Source organism: Oncorhynchus kisutch, linkage group LG7, assembly GCF_002021735.2.
Source record: "Oncorhynchus kisutch isolate 150728-3 linkage group LG7, Okis_V2, whole genome shotgun sequence".
NCBI classification, from domain to species: domain Eukaryota; kingdom Metazoa; phylum Chordata; class Actinopteri; order Salmoniformes; family Salmonidae; genus Oncorhynchus; species Oncorhynchus kisutch.
Window position 1 is genome coordinate 18,354,236 of NC_034180.2, and position 18,213 is coordinate 18,372,448.

Below are 18,213 nucleotides of genomic sequence, written 5' to 3' on the forward strand. Positions count from 1 at the left end.
ATTTATTTTTTTAACTATGGTACACAATATTTTACATACAGCAGGTTTATAAAGCACCAAATAGTTTTGCCTGCTTCATGTTTTAATTTTTGTCATGGAAAAAATTGTGTGATACTGGTATCGTCACAGCCCTACTGTAAAGTCTTTTTCCAATCAGTGCAGATGAAGGGGAGGAGACGAGGAGAGGAGGGATTTTAAAAACCAAGAGATAGAGCCTTTGTGGTTGCCATGCCTACCCAAGAGGAGTGCTCCTTCATTTGATGCTGGTTGCTATGGGGACCGTTGGCATGGCCACGCCAGAAGCAGCTCTGACAGAGTTGGTAGCCATGGCACTGTTGGCACCGGTAACGGAACCCCATCATACTTTCACTCCGGCAATAGGAACATTCCACGGGATGGAAGACTAGAAGGAAACCACAGAGAAATGGTTCATAGGTCACTAATGTCAGTTGAAATGTTGATACAGGGAGACATAACGTATTATAAGATATATTATAAGGCATGATAAAAATCACATATATGCTTATAACAGCATTATACATACAGGTAAAAGTGTTACCACATTTGTCAATGGAAATGCTTAGATTAGAATGACTATTACTGGTGTTCGGTGGCAAATTCACTGTGAAAATAGTATAGAGTCAAGAAAAACACTAATAACAGGGTAACATTACCATTTTCAACATTAGCGAGCCGGTGCATGAGAGGTAGCCACACGAGGCACTGAGGAGGAGGATCTGCCATCAAAATGTCCAAAAAAGTGTTCAGCAAGATCTTCTTCTAGATACAAACACACCGAGATGCATTCAGTTATACAGAGATAGCACACCCCAATGCATTCATTTATAAAGAGACACAGAGTGGGACAATTAAAATAATTCTCAGCAAGATCTGGATAACAACAGATGTGGATAAGGTTCATTGCCAGACAGCAGAGAAGCAAGACCTTGTCAGACAGAATGCAAGTAGTAATTCTGCTGGCATCGACTCCATGGGTACAGTACGTCCCAAATGGGAGTCCATTCCCTATGTAGTACTATGCTTTTGACCAGGGCCCATTGGGGCCCAAAATGCCCAAAAATAGTGCACTGTATAGGGTGCCATTTAGGATGCAGCGCATAGTGAATGAAATGGACAGCACTGCAAAAGGTCATCTTCAATAATAGATTAGCTTTCCCTGCTTATTGAGGATAACCTTTTGTAATGCTGTCCATACATTTCTTCTATGGTCTGTGGACTATATTTACAAGGTTCTAGCACCCAACCAGGCTGTCAATCACACTTGGGCTAACCTGGACCACCAAATCAAATCGTATTGGTCACATACACATGGTTAGCAGATGTTAATGCGAGTGTAGCGAAATGCTTGTGCTTCTAGTTCCGACTGCGCAGTAATATCTAACAAGTATTCTAACAATTCCCCAAAAACTAATTACCTAATACACACAAATCTAAAAAGGGGTGAATATGAATATGTACATATAAATATATGGATGAGAGATGGCCGAGGCGCATAGGCAAGGTGCAATAGATAGTATAAAATACAGTACATACATATGACTAATGTAAGATATGCAAACATTATTAAAGTGACATTATGTAAAGTGACTAGTGATCCATTTATTAAAGTGGCCAGGGATTTGGGTCTCAATGAAGGCGGCAGCTTCTCTGAGTTAGGGATGGCTGTTTAGCAGTCTGATGGCCTTGAGACAGAAGCTGTTTTTCAGTCTCAGTTTCAGTTGATGCACCTGTACTGACCTCACCTTCTGCATGGTAGCGGTGTGAACAGGCAGTGGATCGGGTGGTTGATGTCCTTGATATTTTTGGCCTTCCTGTGACATTGGGTGCTGTAGGTGTCATGGAGGGCAGGTAGTTTGCCCCCGGTGATGCCATGTGCAGACTGCACCACCATCTGGAGAGCCTTGTGGTTGAGGGCGGTGCAGTTGACATACCAGGCTGTGAAACAGCCCGAGAAGATGCTCTCAATTGTGCATCTATAAAAGTTTGTCAGGGTTTTGGGTGACAAGCCAAATTTCTTCAGCCTCCTGAGGTTGATGAGGCGCTGTTGTGCCTTCTTCACCACACACCCTTGTGGGGCCCCAGTGTTGAGGGTCAGCAAAGTGGAGATGTTGTTTCCTACCTTCGCCACCTGTGGGAGGCCCGTCAGAAAGTCCAGAACCCAATTGCACAGAGCGGGGTTGAGACCCAGGGCCTCCAGCTTGATGATGAGCTTGGAGGGCACAATGATGTTGAATGCTGAGCTGTAGTCAATGAAGAGCATTCTTACATGGTTTCCTCTTGTCCAGATGGAATGGAGCAGTGTGCAGTGTGATGGTGATTGCGTCGTCTGTGGACCTGTATGCCAACTGAAGTGGGTCTAGGGTGGCCGGTAAGGTGGAGGTGATATGATCCTTGACTAGTCACTCAAAGCACTTCATGATGACAGAAGTGAGTGCTACGGGGCGGTAGGCATTTAGTTCAGTTATATTTGCCTTATTGGGTACAGGAACAACGGTAGCCATCTTGATGCATGTGGGGACAACCGACTGGGATAGGGAGTGATTGAATATGTCTGTAAACACACCAGCCAGCTGGTCTGTACATGCTTTAAGGACGCGGTTAGGGATGCCGTCTGGGTAAGCAGCCTTGCGAGGGTTAACACGTTTAAATATTTTACTCACGTCGGCTACGGAGAAGGTGAGGGGGGGTGCAGTCCTTGTTAGCGGGCCGCGACGGTGGCACTGTATTATCCTCAAAGTGGGCAAAGAAGGTGTTTAGTTTGTCTGGAAGTGTGACGTCAGTTTCTGACGTGGTTGGTTTTCTTTTTGTAGTCCGTGATTTCCTGTAGACCCTGCCACATACATCTCGTGTCTGAGCCATTGAATTGCGACTCCACCTTGCCCCTGTACTGGCATTTCGCTTGTTAGATTGCCTTGCGGAGGGAATAGCTACACTGTTTATATTCAGACATATTCCCAGACCTCTTTCCATGGTTAAATGCGGTGGATCGCGCTTTCAGTTTTGCGCGAATGCCGCCTTCCAGCCACGGTTTCTGGTTAGGGTAGGTTTTAATAGTCATAGTGGGTACAACATCTCCAATGCACTTCTTTATTAATGCACTCACCGAGTCAGCATATAGGTTGATGTTGTTCTCAGAGGCTGACCGGAACATATTCCAGTTCGCGTGAGCAAAACAATCTTGAAGCGTGGCTTCCGATTGGTCGGACCAGCATTGAATGGTTCTCGTCACTGGTACATCCGGTTTGAGTTTCTGCCTATAAGACGGAAGGAGCAAGATGGCGTCGTGGTCGGATTTGCTGAAGGGAGGGTGGGGGAGGGCTTTGTATGCATTGCAGAAGTTAGAGTAGGAGTGGTCGAGGGTATTGCACATGCGTGTAGCGCAATCAATATGCTGGTAGAATTTAGGTAGACCTGTTCTCAAATTTGCTTTGTTAAAATCCCTAGCTACAATAAATGCTGTCTCAGGATATAGGTTTCCAGTTTGCATATAGTCCAGTGAAGTTCCTTGACGGCCGTCTTGGTGTCTGCTTGAGGGGGAATGTACACAGCTGTGACAATAACTGACGAGAATTCTCTAGGTAGGTAAAATGACCGACACTTGATTGTAAGGGATTCTAGATTGGGTGAGCAGAAGGACTTGAGTTCCTGTATGTTCTTATGATTACACCATGAGTCGTTAATCATAAAGCATACACCCCTGCCCTTCCTTTTCCCAGAGAGCTGTTTATCTCTGTCGGTGCGATGCATGGAGAAGCCCGGTGGCTGAACCGATTCCGAGAGAGCCATGTTTCCACTCTTACATCCAATAGTTCTTCCCGGCTGTATGTAATAATGTAAGAAATAACAATGTAAGAAATAACACATAAAAAAATGAAATATAACCTAGTTTCCTACAGACTCGAAGTGAGATGACCATCTCTGTCAGCGCCAACACTGTGTTCCCTGGTGCGTACAGTTGAAGTCAGAAGTTTACATACACCTTAGCCAAATACATTTAAACTCAGTTTTTCACAATTCCTGACATTTAATCCTAGTAAAAATTCCCTGTCTTAGGTCAGTTAGGATCACCACTTTATTTTAAGAATGTGAAATGTCAGAATAATATTATAGAGAATGATTTATTTCCGCTTTTATTTCTTTCATCACATTCCCAGTAGTCAGAAGTTTACATACACTCAATTAGTATTTGGTAACATTGACTTTAAATTGTTTAACTTGGGTCAAACATTTCGGGTAGCCTTCCACAAGCTTCCCACAATATGTTGGGTGAATTTTGGCCCATTCCTCCTGACAGAGTAACTGAGTCAGGCTTGTAGGCATCCTTGCCCACACGCGCTGTTTCAGTTCTGTCCACACATTTTCTATAGGATTGAGGTCATGGCTTTGTGATGGCCACTCCACTACCTTGACTTTGTTGTCCTTAAGCCATTTTGCCACAATTTTGGAAGAATGCTTGGGGTCATTGTTCATTTGGAAGACCCATTTGCGCCCAAGCTTTAACTCCCTGACTGATGTCTTGAGATGTTGCTTCAATATATCCACATAATTTTCCACCCTCATGATGCCATCTATTTTGTGAAGTGCACCAGTCCCTCCTGCAGCAAAGCACCCCATAACATGATGCTGCCATTCCCTTGCTTCACGGTTGGGATGGTGTTCTTCGGCTTGCAAGCCTCCCCCTTTTTCCTCCAAACATAACAATGGTCATTATGGCCAAACAGTTCTATTTTTGTTTCATCAGACCAGAGGACATTTCTCCAAAAAGTAAAATCTTTCTCCCCATGTGCAGTTGCAAACCGTAGTCTGGCTTTTTTATGGTGGTTTTGCAGCACTGGCTTCTTCCTTGCTGAGCGGCCTTTCAGGTTATGTCGATATAGGACTCATTTTTACTGAGGACATAGATACCTTTGTAGCTGTTTCCTCCAGCATCTTCACAAGATCCTTTGCTGTTGTTCTGGGATTGATTTGCACTTTTCGCACCAAAGTACATTTATCTCTAGGAGACAGAACGCGTCTCCTTCCTGAGTGGTATGACGGCTGCGTGGTCCCATGGTGATTATACTTGCGTACTATTGTTTGTACAGATGAACGTGGTACCTTCAGGTGTTTGGAAATTGCTCCCAAGGATGAACCAGACTTGTAGAGGTCTACAATTCTTTTTCTGAGGTCTTGGCTGATTTATTTAGATTTTCCCATGATGTCAAGCAAATAGGCACTGAGTTTGAAGGTAGGCCTTGAAATACATTCACAGGTACACCTCCAGTTGACTCAAATGATGTCAATTAGCCTAACAGAAGCTTCTAAAGCCATGACATAACGTTCTGGAATTTTCCAAGCTGTTTAAAGGCATAGTCAACTTAGTGTATGTAAACTTCTGACCCACTGGAATTGTGATACAGTGAATTATAAGTGAAATAATCTGTGTAAACAAATTTTAAAATTACTTGTGTCATGCACAAAGTAGATGTCCTAACCGACTTGCCGAAATTTGTGGAGTGGTTGAAAAACTAGTTTTAATGACTCCAACCTAAGCGTATGTAAACGTCCGACTTCAACTGTACATCCTTTGTTAATGTCTCTCTCCAACTCTCTGGCTCTCTCTTTCCAACTCTCTCTCTCCAACTCTTTCTCTCCCCAAATCTCTCCCTCCCCCCAACTATCTCTCTCTTCCCACCCCAACACTCTCTCTCTCCCCAACTCTCTCACTCTCTCCCTCAAACTCTCTCACTCTCCCTCCAACTCTCTCACTCTCTCCCTCCAACTCTCTCTCCCTCCAACTCTCTCTCTAGTTTATTATGTGTGAGCAGTGCATTTTGTATATCATTTCAGTGTGAGAAATCCCCTCCTGGCCAGTCCAACCTACCTGTTGAGGGAAGCATGTCCGTACGGAGTGTTCTGTGTATCCAAACGACGGGCCCTCGAACACAGCTGTGGGCAGCTTTAGAACCTCCCTCAGAAACTGGTCAAACTTAGCAAAGGCCATCACACCATTAGAGTCAGAGATCTGGGAGAATATATCTAAGAGAGAACCAAGTGTGGTGGTGAGTACATCAGCGCCATATAAAGACGCTAGTGAAATTCTACACACTCCTTGCATAGTGTTTACATTCTGCTGCCTTAAGGGATTACATTCGATTTCACAAAATGTTCCAATTTACTAAGAAATATAAAATGAGGATGTATTGATTGTGTATGTCTTCCCACCCCAAAGTTAATACTTGGTGTAAGCCCCTTTGGCAGCAATTACAGCTGTGAATAATTTTGAATAAGATTCTACCAACCATGCGCTCTTAGGGCAACATACAGGGGCGCAACTTCGGTTTTAGAAGTGGGGGGGACATAATTATTATAATTTTTATTAAACACTCCAAACAGCCTACCCGACCGCTCGGAGGTGTCTGCATGCTCCCAAAGCACACTGTTGCCTCATTTTGTATCACATTCCAATCATAAAACCGGGGGAGACAAAAATGCAATTTCAGAATGTGTGTGTGTGTGTGTGATGGTGGGGGACATGTTCACCATGTATCCATTGTTTTTGTCAAAATTGCTCAAGCACAGTCAATCTGGTTGGGAATCGTTGACGGACGGCAATATTCAAATGTTGTCTCTGATGTTTTAACCATATTTAAGTCAGGACATAGAATGCACCATTCAGGAAAACTCAATACCTCTTGGAAAGCTAATCTGGTACGTCTTTGTCATTCAAATGTATTCAATTATCCTGCGGAAAAATACAACTTTATCCCAGAGTTTTCAGAAGACTGTAATTTGTTTCCTGGGCTTTGCTCCCTTCATATTTGTTTTGTAACTAACTTTCCAGTCCCTGCCGGCGAGAAGCTACCCTCTGTATCTTCAAGTATTGTGGTGGTAACATCATGTTATGGGTATGCGGGAGATCAGCAGGGGCTGGGGAGTTTGTCAGGATCAAAAGAAATATGAAAAGACCAAGCCCAATGTAAAAAGTTAAAGTAATACCTGTATCATTCTTTTGAAAACCTAACCCTGGGATAGTGTTTTATTTTTCAGCGTGACACTAGCAATGTTACCATTCAACTGGCGACAGATTTTCATGTGAATATGATAAAAATCAGCATTAAACTAATATGCGCTTTTTCCCCACCAGATATGTGTTTCCATCAATTGACTTGTTGCGGATAAAAGGCTGTGGGTGATTATGTAGTGCACATAAAAAATACATTTTGCGGTGTACCGGATAAAAAATACAAGTTAAATGAGTTTCCATCGCATTTTCAACTCTATTGATGATTTTCTCACAAATTGTTTTTGTTATATATAGCGAGTATGTGCCCATCCTGTTATTGGCACGTGTGCTCTAGCCAACATCTCACAGATACAGCCTACATGATGAGATTATTATGGACAGAAGAGCAAGATTATTTTTATTTGTCAAATGGCAGCCAAGCATTGATGATCATGTCACCAGAATACAACCCTCAATATTTATTGGAAAGGAGCTATCAAGCTCATAACTTATATATGTTGGCTGCCCTTAGAGTTGGTCAAAAGCGGTAGAATCTTATTCAAAATGTTTTACAGCTGTAATGGCTGCCAAAGGTGTTTCCACCAAGTATTAGCCCTGTGGTGTGAAGACATATGCAATCAAGAGATCCTTGTTTAAAAAAAATATATACAGTATTTGGAAAATGTTCTTTCACTTTGAAAATCTGTAGTAGGTCGTGTAGATCTGAAGTTTAAAAAAAAATAGAATGTAAAGAATTTTTTTATTTTATTTTAAGGCAGCAAAATGTGAAGATTGAAAGCGGTGCGTAGACTCTCACTAAGCACTGTATTTAACATTTCTATAATTTATTGAATATGAGGTATGGGGGATAATTCTTCTTGACACTTCTGTCAAATAAAATTACAACAGTGTTTGTACTGTAATTGACTCAACAACGCCCCCGTGTGTATCCTTTATGCAACCGCAGACATGGTCAAAAAGCAGATACTGTAGACCAGGGTTTCCTAAACTTGGTCCTGGGGGCCCCCCTTGGTGCACATTTAGGTTTTTGCCCGAGCACTACACAGCTGATTCAAATAACCAACTCATCGTCAAGATTTAATTGGGGGCCCCAGAACCGACTTTGGTAAACCCTGCTGTAAACTAAACCATGAAATTAAAAGTGTGACTCCTGCAAAACAGAACTAACTTTCCATTTAGTTACATTAACTGTAAATTATTCCCTTCAGCAAAGTTCAAGGAGATATACTTACAACGTAGTTTGTCCACTATTTTCCCTCCACACATGGTTGCCAACATGGACTTCATCGAGAAAACGGTCAGTTTCCCGTGGCCTTCACTAAACACACACACACACATAAAAAAACAAACATTTACGACAATATGTAACAAACGTATTGAAACACACGTTGTTATTATTCTGATAAAGGTGAAGTTTATTTCCCAAAGCAAATTCCTCTTTTTCCATTATCTGCTTTAGCTTGCTGGCCACAATGGAGCACAAATAATTGGCACTTCTGAATCCATCTTGACCTGGACCATGTTGTCTGAAGGACCAAAATCATAGTTTCGAGGGGAGAGCTTTGAAGATAGTTCTGCATACTGATTAGCCCTGGAATGTATAGCGGTCGTTTTATGGGCTCCTGACCAGTTCTGCTATTTTTGTGCGTTTTTTGTTTGTTTTATGGAGATCGTAACTTGTTGGTTCATAATGTTTCCACCCATCGTTTCCTATGATCAAAAAGAGCTTCTTGACATCGTTAACATCGATTTAGATTAAGATTTCTACTTAAATGAGTTGGCGCCGCAGGACATACAGTACTGATCGCCCCGTAACAAACCCTAACCCCCAACACTGGGAAGAGAAAGAGATGGCGACATATAGAGACCGACGTGTGGGTGTAACAGATGTATACATAGGCACACTGATTAAACTACGGCGGCAGGTACATAAACTGCCTGTACCCAGCCTATAGGTAGGAGGTCAGAGACCTGGCAGTGTGGTGCCAGGACAATAACCTCTCCCTCAATGCCAGCAAGACAAAGGAGCTGATCGTGGACTACAGGAAATGGAAGGGCCGAGCACACCCCCCATTCCCATCGACGGAGCACCAACACAGTCGTGAAGAGGGCACGAACGTGCCTCTTTCCCTTCAGGAGGCTGAAAAGATTTGGCATGGACACTCAGATCCTCAAAAAGTTCTACAACTGCACAATGACTAGATGTATCACCGCTTGGTATGGCAACAGCTTGGCATCCACCCGCAAGGTGCTACAGAGGGTAGTGCATAAGGCCCGATACATCACTGGGGCCAAGCTCCCTGCCATCCAGGATCTCTATACCAGGACCTAAAAATGGTCAAAGTCTCCAGCCATCCAAGTCACAGACTGTTCTCCCTGCTACCGCACGGCAAGCAGTACCAATGTACAAAGTCTGGAACCAACAAGAGCCTGAACAGCTTCTAGCCCCAAGCATAAAGACTACTATATAGTTAGTTAAATAGTTAACCAAACAGCTACCTGGACTATCTGCATTGACCCTTTTTGAACTAACTTTGTTGACTCGTCACATACGCTGCTGCTACTATTTACTATCTGTCACTTTATTCCTAGTTATATGTACATTTATACCTCAATTACCTCATACCCCTGCACATGGACTCAGTACTGGTACCCCGTGTATAAAACCAAGTTATCATTACTCATTGTGTATCTATTATTACATTTTTTACTTTTTCTATTTCGTTGCGCTCTGTATTGCTGGGAATGGCCCGTAAGTAAGCATTTCACTGTTAGTCCACACCTGTTGTTTACAAAGCATGTGACAAATACAATTACAGTTCATTCGGAAAGTATTCAGACACCTTGACTTTTTCCACATTTTAATACATTACAGCCATATTCTAAAATTGATTAAATCAATCTACACACAATAGCCCATAATGATTTACATAAGTATTCAGACCCTTTACTCAGTACTTTGCTGAAGCACCTTTGGCAGCGATTACAACCTCAAGTCTTCTTGGGATGACATGCAAAGCTTGGAACACCTTTATTTGTGGAGTTTCTCCCATTCTTCTCTGCAGATCCTCTCAAGCTCTGTCAGGTTGGATGGGGAGTGTCGCTGACCAGCTATTTTCAGATTTCTCATGAGATATTCAATCGGGTTCAAGTCCGGGCTCTGGCTGGACAACTCAAGGACATTCAGAGACTTGTCCTGAAGCCACGCCTGCGTTGTCTTGGCTGTGTGCTTAGGGTCATTGTCCTGTTGGGAAGTGAACCATCGCCCCAGTCCGAGGTCCTGAGCGCTCTGGAGCAGGTTTTCATCAAGCATCTCTCTGTACTTTGCTATATTTATCTTTCCCTCGATCCTGACTAGCCTCCCAGTCCCTGCCGCTGAAAAACATCCCCACAGCATGATGCTGCCACCACCATGCTTCACCGTAAGGATGGTGGCAGGTTTCCTCCAGATGTGACGCTTGGCAATCAGGCCAAAGAGTTTAATCTCGGTTTCATCAGATTAGAGAATTTAGTTTCTCATGGTCTGAGAGTCCTTTAGGTGCCTTTTGGCAAACGCCAAGCGGGCTGTCATTTGCCTTTTATTACGTCTGGCCACTTTACCACAAAGGCCTGATTGGTGGAGTTTTGCAGAGATGGTTGTCCTTCTGGAAGGTTCTCCCATCTCCACAGAGGAACTCTGGAGCTCTGTCAGAGTGACCATTGGGTTCTTGGTCACCTCCCTGACCAAGGCCCTTCTCCCCCGATTGCTCAGTTTGGCTGGGCGGCAAGATCCAGAAAGAGTCTTGGTGGTTCCAAACTTCTTAAGAATGATGGAGGCCACTGTGTTCTTGGGGACCTTCAATGCTGCATACATTTTTTCATACCCTTCCCCAGATCTGTGACTCAACACAATCCTGTCTCGGAGGTCTAAGGACAATTCCTTCGACATCATGGCTTGGTTTTTGCTCTTACATGCGCTGTCAACTGTGGGATCTTAGTGTGGAAGTGCAGTGTGGAAGTTTATCCTGGTAGAGTGTGTTGCCTAACTGTGTGCTAACAATAAATGACCCCCCCCAATATCATAACAATAGTAAGAAATTATATCTGGTTCTGTAAATAAGGTGTTGCACCATAGACATATCCATGCACTATATGTACAGAATGTGTCATTGTATAGCACGTTTCAGACAGCAGTTCAAAGCAAATGTATGTATCTAATATCCTATATCTAATGTACTGTATATCCTGTGTCTAATTTACTGCACCTGTCGTATGTGGCCACCATGAAGTTGAGCAGCAGGCCGATGGACTGCTCTACGTTGATCTGATGTGTGGTGGGCAGACGCTTATTGAGCTGGTAATAGATCGAGGATAGGATCGTCTCCAGTCTAGACACGTTGATCTCTGCGTTGTGGTCCAGCGTGTTCAGACCGCTATCACGGAACGCCTCAATCATGTTCCACACATCCACCAAGTGAACTGGGATAGGGGGATAGCAGGAGGGGAGGAAAGAAGTTTAGAAAAGAACAGATTTCTTTAACATCAATTAATTATATTCAAGTGTACCATATATGAAACAAACACATGTAACACAGTGTAATGTGAACAGTTTGAAAAGTTAAGAGAGTAAGAGGACACTTGCATGTCATTTTCAGGAGAGGAAACCAAACGAGCCAGGCAGGCGGTACTTACGGTTGCATCTCTTCTGGACAAATCTTAGCTTGCAGGCCGTCCTATAGGTTGACAGCCTGATGACGTCAAAGTTTTGTGCCCCTGATAAAAATAAAAAGACGAATCAACAACTCTACCACAACCACACACAAAACCCACTGCATGGGAAGTGGAGTGTACAGTTCATTCGGGAAGTATTCAGACCCCTTGACTTTTTCCACATTTTGTTATTTTACAGCCTTATTCAAAAATTAATTATATTATTTTATTTTATCTACACACAATACCCCATAATGACAAGGAATTTTTTTTATTGCACTTGTATAAAAAAATAAGAACTGAAATATCAGATTTACATAAGTATGCAAAACCTTTACTCAGTACTTTGCTGAAGCACCTTTGGCAGCGATTACAGCCTCGAGTCTTCTTGGGTTATGACGCTACAAACTTGGCACACCTGTATTTGGGGAGTTTCAACCATTCTTCTCTGCAGATCCTCTTAAGCTCTGTCGAGTTGGATGGGGAGCGTTGCTGGACGGCTATTTTCAGGTCTCTCCAGAGATGTTCGATTGGGTTCAAGTCCGGGCTCTTGCTGGGCCAGTCAAGGACATTCAGAGACTTGTCCCGAAGCCACTTGTTTTCTTGGCTGTGTGCTTAGGGTCGCTGTCCTGTTGGAAGGTGAACCTTCAGGCCAGTCGGAGGTCCTGAGCCCTCTGGAGCAGGTTTTCATCAAGGATCTCTCTGTACTTTGCTCTGTTCATCTTTCCCTCAACCGTGACTAGTCTCCCAGTCCCTGCCGCTGAAAAATAAGCATAATGCTGCCAACACCATGCTTCACCGTAGGGATGGTGCCAGGTTTCCTCCAGACATGGCGCTTGGCGTTCAGGCCAAAAAGTTAAATCTTGGTTTCATCAGACCAGAGAATCTTGTTTCTCATGGTCTAACAGTTTTTTAGGTGCCTTTTGGCAAACTTCAAGCGTGCTGTCATGTGCCTTTTACTGGGGAGTGGCTTCTGCCTGGCCACTCTACAATAAAGGCCTGATTGGTGGAGTGCTGTAGAGATTGTTGTCCTTCTGGAAGGTTCTCCCATCTCCACAGAGGGACTCTGGAGCTCTGTCATAGTGACCATCGGGTTCTTGTTCACCTCCCTGACCAAGGCCCTTCTCCCTCGATTGCTCAGTTTTGCCGGGTGGCCAGCTCTAGGAAGAGTCTTGGTGGTTCTAAACATCTTTCATTTAAGAATTCTGGATGCCACTGTGTTCTTGGGGACTTTCAATGCTGCAGAAATGTTTCGGTACCTTTCCCCAGATCTGTGCATCGACACAATCCTATCTCGGAGCTCTAAGGACAATTCCATCGACCTCATGGCTTGGTTTTTGGTCTGACATGCACTGTGAACTGTGGGACCTTATATAGACAGGCGTGTGCCTTTCCAAATCATATCCAGGTGGACTCCAATCAAGTTGTAGAAACATCTCAAGGATGATCAATGGAAACAGGATGCACCTGAGCTCAATTTTGAGTGTCATAGCAAAGGGTCTGAATACTTATGTAAATAAGGTATTTCAGATTTTTATTTTTAATAAATTTGCAAACATTCTAAAAACCTGTTTTGGCTTTGTCATTATGGGGTATTGTGTATATATTGATGAAGAAAAGCATACATTTAATCCATTTTAGAATAAGGCTGTAACCTAACAAAATGTGGAAATAGTGAAAGGGTCTGAATACTTTCCCGAATGCACTGTATACTCTAAAGTGTATGGGTATGAATGGCTTTGCGACGACAAAGCAGAGTGTGGATGAATAGTAACGGTTTGGCTCTAGAGATTTCGCTCTCAGTCAGTCTACTCACTCATCTCCATGAAGAGTTGTCTCTTCTCCACCATCGCTTTGCCTCGTTTACTGCCCTCCTCTATCATTCTGAGGGGAATAACAGAACAGGCAATAAGCACGCATGACCTTCGCAATATTTAATGACAATCATTGTAAACAATATCCGTTATCAAGCTGTATTATCGGCCTTCACTGCCCTCCTCAAATCATTCTGGGGAAAGAATACAGCAAGCATTACTACCTACTCACTAATTAATTACATAATTACTGCAAACATTATCAGGCTTTTGTATACTGACCACGGCGTTTCTTCTCCCCTTTGTATACATTAGGCCTACTACTCATTTTGAGGGAAATAAAACCAGTAATGATTGTACAGTACCAGTCAAAAGTTTGGACACACATACTTATTCAAGGGTTTTCCTTTATTTTGACTATTTTCTACATAGTAGAATAATAGGGAAGGCATCAAAAACTATGAAATAACACATGGAAATCATGTAGTGACCAACAAAGTGTTAAATAAATCAAAATATATTTAATATTACAGATTCTTCAAAGTAGCCACCCATTGCCTTCACAACAGCTTTGCACACTCTTGGCATTCTCTCAACCAGCTTCATGTGGTAGTCACCAGGAATGCATTTCAATTAACAGGTGTGCCTTGTTAAAGGTGAATTTGTGGAATTTCTTTCCTTCTTAATGTGCTAATCATGTGCTAATCAGTTGTGCTAATGTGCTAATCAGTTGTGTTGTGACAAGGTAGGGGTGGTATACAGAAGATAGCCCTATTTGGTAAAAGACCAAGTCCATTTTATGGCAAGAACAGCTCAAATAAGCAAAGAGAAACGACAGTCCATCATTACTTTAAAACATGAAGGTCAGTCAATACAGAACATTTCAAGAACGTTAATGTTTCTTCAAGTGCAGTCACAAAAACCATCAAGCGCTATGGTGAAACTGTCTCTCATGAGGACCACCACAGGAAAGGAAGACCCAGAGTTACCTCTGCTGCAGAGGATATGTTAATTAGAGTTAACGGAACCACAGATTGCATCCCAAATATAAGCTTCACAGAGTTCAAGTAACAGACCCATCTCAACATCAACTGTTCAGAGGAGACTGCGTGAATCAGGCATTCATGGTCGAACTGCTGCAAAGAAACCACCACTAAAGGACACCAATAATAAGAAGAGACTTGCTTGGGCCAAGAAACACAAGCAATGGACATTAGACCAGTGGAAATCTGTCCTTTGGTCTGATGAGTCCAAATTTGAGATTTTTGGTTCCAACCGCTGTGTCTTTGTGAGACGCAGAGTAGGTGAACGGATGATCTCCTCGTGTGGTTCCCACCATTAAGCAGGAGGAGGAGGTTTGATGGTGTGGGGATGCTTTGCTGGTGACACTGTCTGTGATTTATTTCGAATTCAAGGCACAGTTAACCAGCATGGCTACCACAGCATTCTGCAGCGCTACGCTATCTCATCTGGTTTGCGCTTAGTGGGACTATCATTTGATTTTAAACAGGACAATGACCCAAAACACACATGTTGTGTAAAGGTTATTTTACAAAGAAGGAGAGTGATAGAGTGCTGCATCAGATGACCTGGCCTCCACAATCACCTGACCTCAACCCAATTGAGATGGTTTGTGATGAGTTGGGACCAGAGTGAAGGAAAAGCAGCCAAAAAGTGCTCAGCATATGTGGGAACTCATTTAAGACTGTTGGAAAAGTATTCCTCGTGAAGCTGGTTGAGAGAATGCCAAGAGTGTGAAAAGCTGTCATCAAGGCAAAGGGTGGCTGCTTTGAAGAATCTCAAATATAAAATACATTTTGATTTGTTTAACACTTTTTTGGTTACTACATGATTCCATATGTGATATCTCATAGTTTTGATGTCTTCACTATAATTCTACGATGTAGAAAAAAAGAAAAACCCTTGAATGAGTAGGTGTCCAAACCTTTGACTGGTACTGTTCATTGTAATCATTTCATTGTAATCATTTTATACATTATCAAGCCACCATTAAAGCCACGTGAAAATAAAACATCCTATACATTTTTTACACTAAAGCTGCAATATGTAACTTCTTGGGAGACCCGACCAAATTCACATCGAAATGTGTGTTATATTTATTATCATTGAAAGCAAGTCTAAAAAGAGGTAGATATGTTCTATGTGAGCTTTTTCTATGCTCTGCATTCTTAAGTTTTGTTTTGCTTCTTTTCCTTTTGGATTTGTACACCAGCTTCAAACAGCTGAAAATACAATCTTTTTGGTTATGGAAAAGCTATTTCACAGCTGTTTAGATGGTACAATGATTCTCTACACTATACTTGCTTGTTTTGTCACAAACAGAAATTAAGCAAACTATTCACATTTTTGCAACCAGGAAATGGCGGAACCATTTCTGCATCGCACATCTTTAAAGTTACATGCATATTCATATTCATCTAACTGATTCTGTGTACTCTATACATTGATCCCTCTACTGTAAGTTTACATCATCTATGGAATGTTCAATCATGTACAACGCATACCATACATTTAAACAGACATTGTCTATGCATAAAGCTGAAGGAAAAAAGCTCACTAAAAATCTACAGGTGTTTTTGTCTGATGAAAGATAAAAATCCCAGAGGTATATGTACCTGTCGCTGGCTGAATTTCAAACAAAGTGAAGCATTAGCTGCTGCTGCCCTGTGAAGAGAAGAAACATCATAGTCAGTTAGCTAGTTGGCTCCTTAATTAATGTTCTGTGTCTCTGGTATGCTCTGTAGTAGTTAAAATAAGCAGTCCTTCCAGCCAAAATGGGCTTGACTTTTAAATTAGTCATTAACGCCCTCCCTTCAAGAACCTGATGAACGCTACAAAACATTGTGTTATTCTTCCTCTAAAGAGATATGTGCACTTTCACTGTCTGGCACAAGAGAACACTCTCTCTGAATGTGTCCCAAATGGCAGCGTATTTCCTTTGTAGAGCACTACTTTTGACCAGGGCAGGGTTCCATTTAGGAAACACACCCTGTATGTACACCACAAATAATAATTCTCCATGACATCGCCACTCAGCTAAGACTGCATCCGGTGGACTAATGACATCGACGGCCAGCAAGGGATGCAGACCCGAGGAGACACTTAATGATGATGGACACAAAACCCATTACAGCTATACAATGACTGGTTCCAAAACCCGGGGAATGGCATGATAGGCTAGGATCTCACCAGACCTGGGTTCATAGGATGTTACTATTTGACATCTTTCAAATACTTGTAGCGTTTGCTCGAGCTTGCCTGGAAGGCCAGGTGGGTGGGGCTTGCACTGATGGAACTTTTCTATTGGTTCTATTAAGCCAGGCAAGCTTAATCAAGCCCATATAAAGTATTTGAAATTATTTGGAATAATATTTGAACCCAGGTCTATACAATACAGTATCACCATCACATGGCAGCCCACTGTGGCTATGGGGTGACGGACAAGCCAGGAAACTGCATCAGCTGACCAGTTGAGTGTGAGCAGTCAGTGGCTGTGTCCCCAATGGCCCCCTATTCCCTTTATAGTGCACTGCTTTCGACCAGAGCCCTATGGGTCCTGGTCAAAAGTAGTGCATTATAGGGAATAGAGTGCCATTTGGGACGTAGTCATTGAAGCCAGCCAAGGTTGAACCCTCAGAGGAACTCTGTTGACAGGCTTTTTTTATTCCTCCCTCCTCACTCGTGTGGCTGGAGAGCAAGGGTTTGCAGAGCCATATATAAAGTAGCAGTCAAACGTTTGGACACACCGACTCATTCCAGGGTTTTTCTTTATTTGTACTATTTCCACATTGTGAAATAATAGTGAAGACATCAAAACTATGAAATAACACATATGGAATCATCTAGTAACCAAAAAAGTGTTACATTTAAAAATACATTTTATATTGGAGATTCTTCAAAGTAGCCACCCTTTGCCTCGATGACAGCTTTTCACACTCTTGGCATTCTCTCAACCAGCTTCATGAGGTAGTCACCTGGAATGGATTTCAATTAACAGGTGTGCCTTGTTAAAAATTCATTATCTTTCCTTCATAATGCGTTTGAGCCAATCAGTTGTGTTGTGACATGGTAGGGTTGGGTATACAGAATATGAAGACCAAGTCCATTTTATGGCAAGAACAGCACAAATTAGCAAAGAGAAACAACAGTACATCATTACTTTAAGACCTGAAGGTCAGTCAATCTGGAAAATGTCAAGAACTTGGAACATTTCTCAAGTGCAGTTACAAAAACCATCAAGCGCTATGATGAAACTGGCTCTCATGAGGACCGCCACAGGAAAGGAAGACCCAGAGTTCTCTGCTTCAGAGGATAAGTTAATTAGAGTGACCAGCTTCAGAAATTGCAGCCCAAATAAATGCTTCACAGAGTTCAAGTAACAGACACATCTCAACATCAAATGTTCAGAGGAGACTGCGTGAATCAGGCCTTCATGGTCAAATTGCTGCAAAGAAACCACTACTAATTTACTTTAATTTTACCTTTATTTAAGCAGGCAAGTCAATTAAGAACAAATTCTTATTTTCAATGACAGCCTAGGAACAGTGGGTGCCTGTTCTGGGGCAGAACAACAGATTTGTACCTTGTCAGCTCGGGGGTTTGAACTTGCAACCTTCCGGTTACTAGTCCAACGCTCTAACCACTAGGCTACCCTGCCACCCC

At 42.5% G+C, this 18,213-nt stretch overlaps 1 protein-coding gene across 13 annotated transcripts in view; it reads right to left on the reverse strand.

The window, feature by feature from the left end:
- The window catches only part of dtnbb (dystrobrevin, beta b), a 53,571-nt gene that overhangs the window by 31,956 nt on the left and 3,402 nt on the right, over positions 1 to 18,213 (reverse strand). For 9 of the 13 annotated variants that reach the window (XM_020487646.2, XM_031828615.1, XM_031828614.1 and 6 more), the window contains exons 2-9: positions 16,167 to 16,215; positions 13,533 to 13,600; positions 11,699 to 11,779; positions 11,272 to 11,485; positions 8,260 to 8,345; positions 5,885 to 6,039; positions 675 to 780; positions 237 to 403 (exon numbers count right to left, since the gene is read on the reverse strand). In XM_020487646.2, the coding sequence (XP_020343235.1) occupies positions 237 to 403; positions 675 to 780; positions 5,885 to 6,039; positions 8,260 to 8,345; positions 11,272 to 11,485; positions 11,699 to 11,779; positions 13,533 to 13,599 (876 nt within the window). In that variant the 5' untranslated portion in view covers position 13,600; positions 16,167 to 16,215. The remainder of the gene's footprint in view (positions 1 to 236; positions 404 to 674; positions 781 to 5,884; positions 6,040 to 8,259; positions 8,346 to 11,271; positions 11,486 to 11,698; positions 11,780 to 13,532; positions 13,601 to 16,166; positions 16,216 to 18,213) is intronic. The other 4 variants (XM_031828616.1, XM_031828611.1, XM_031828607.1 and 1 more) reach the window with 2 other exon arrangements.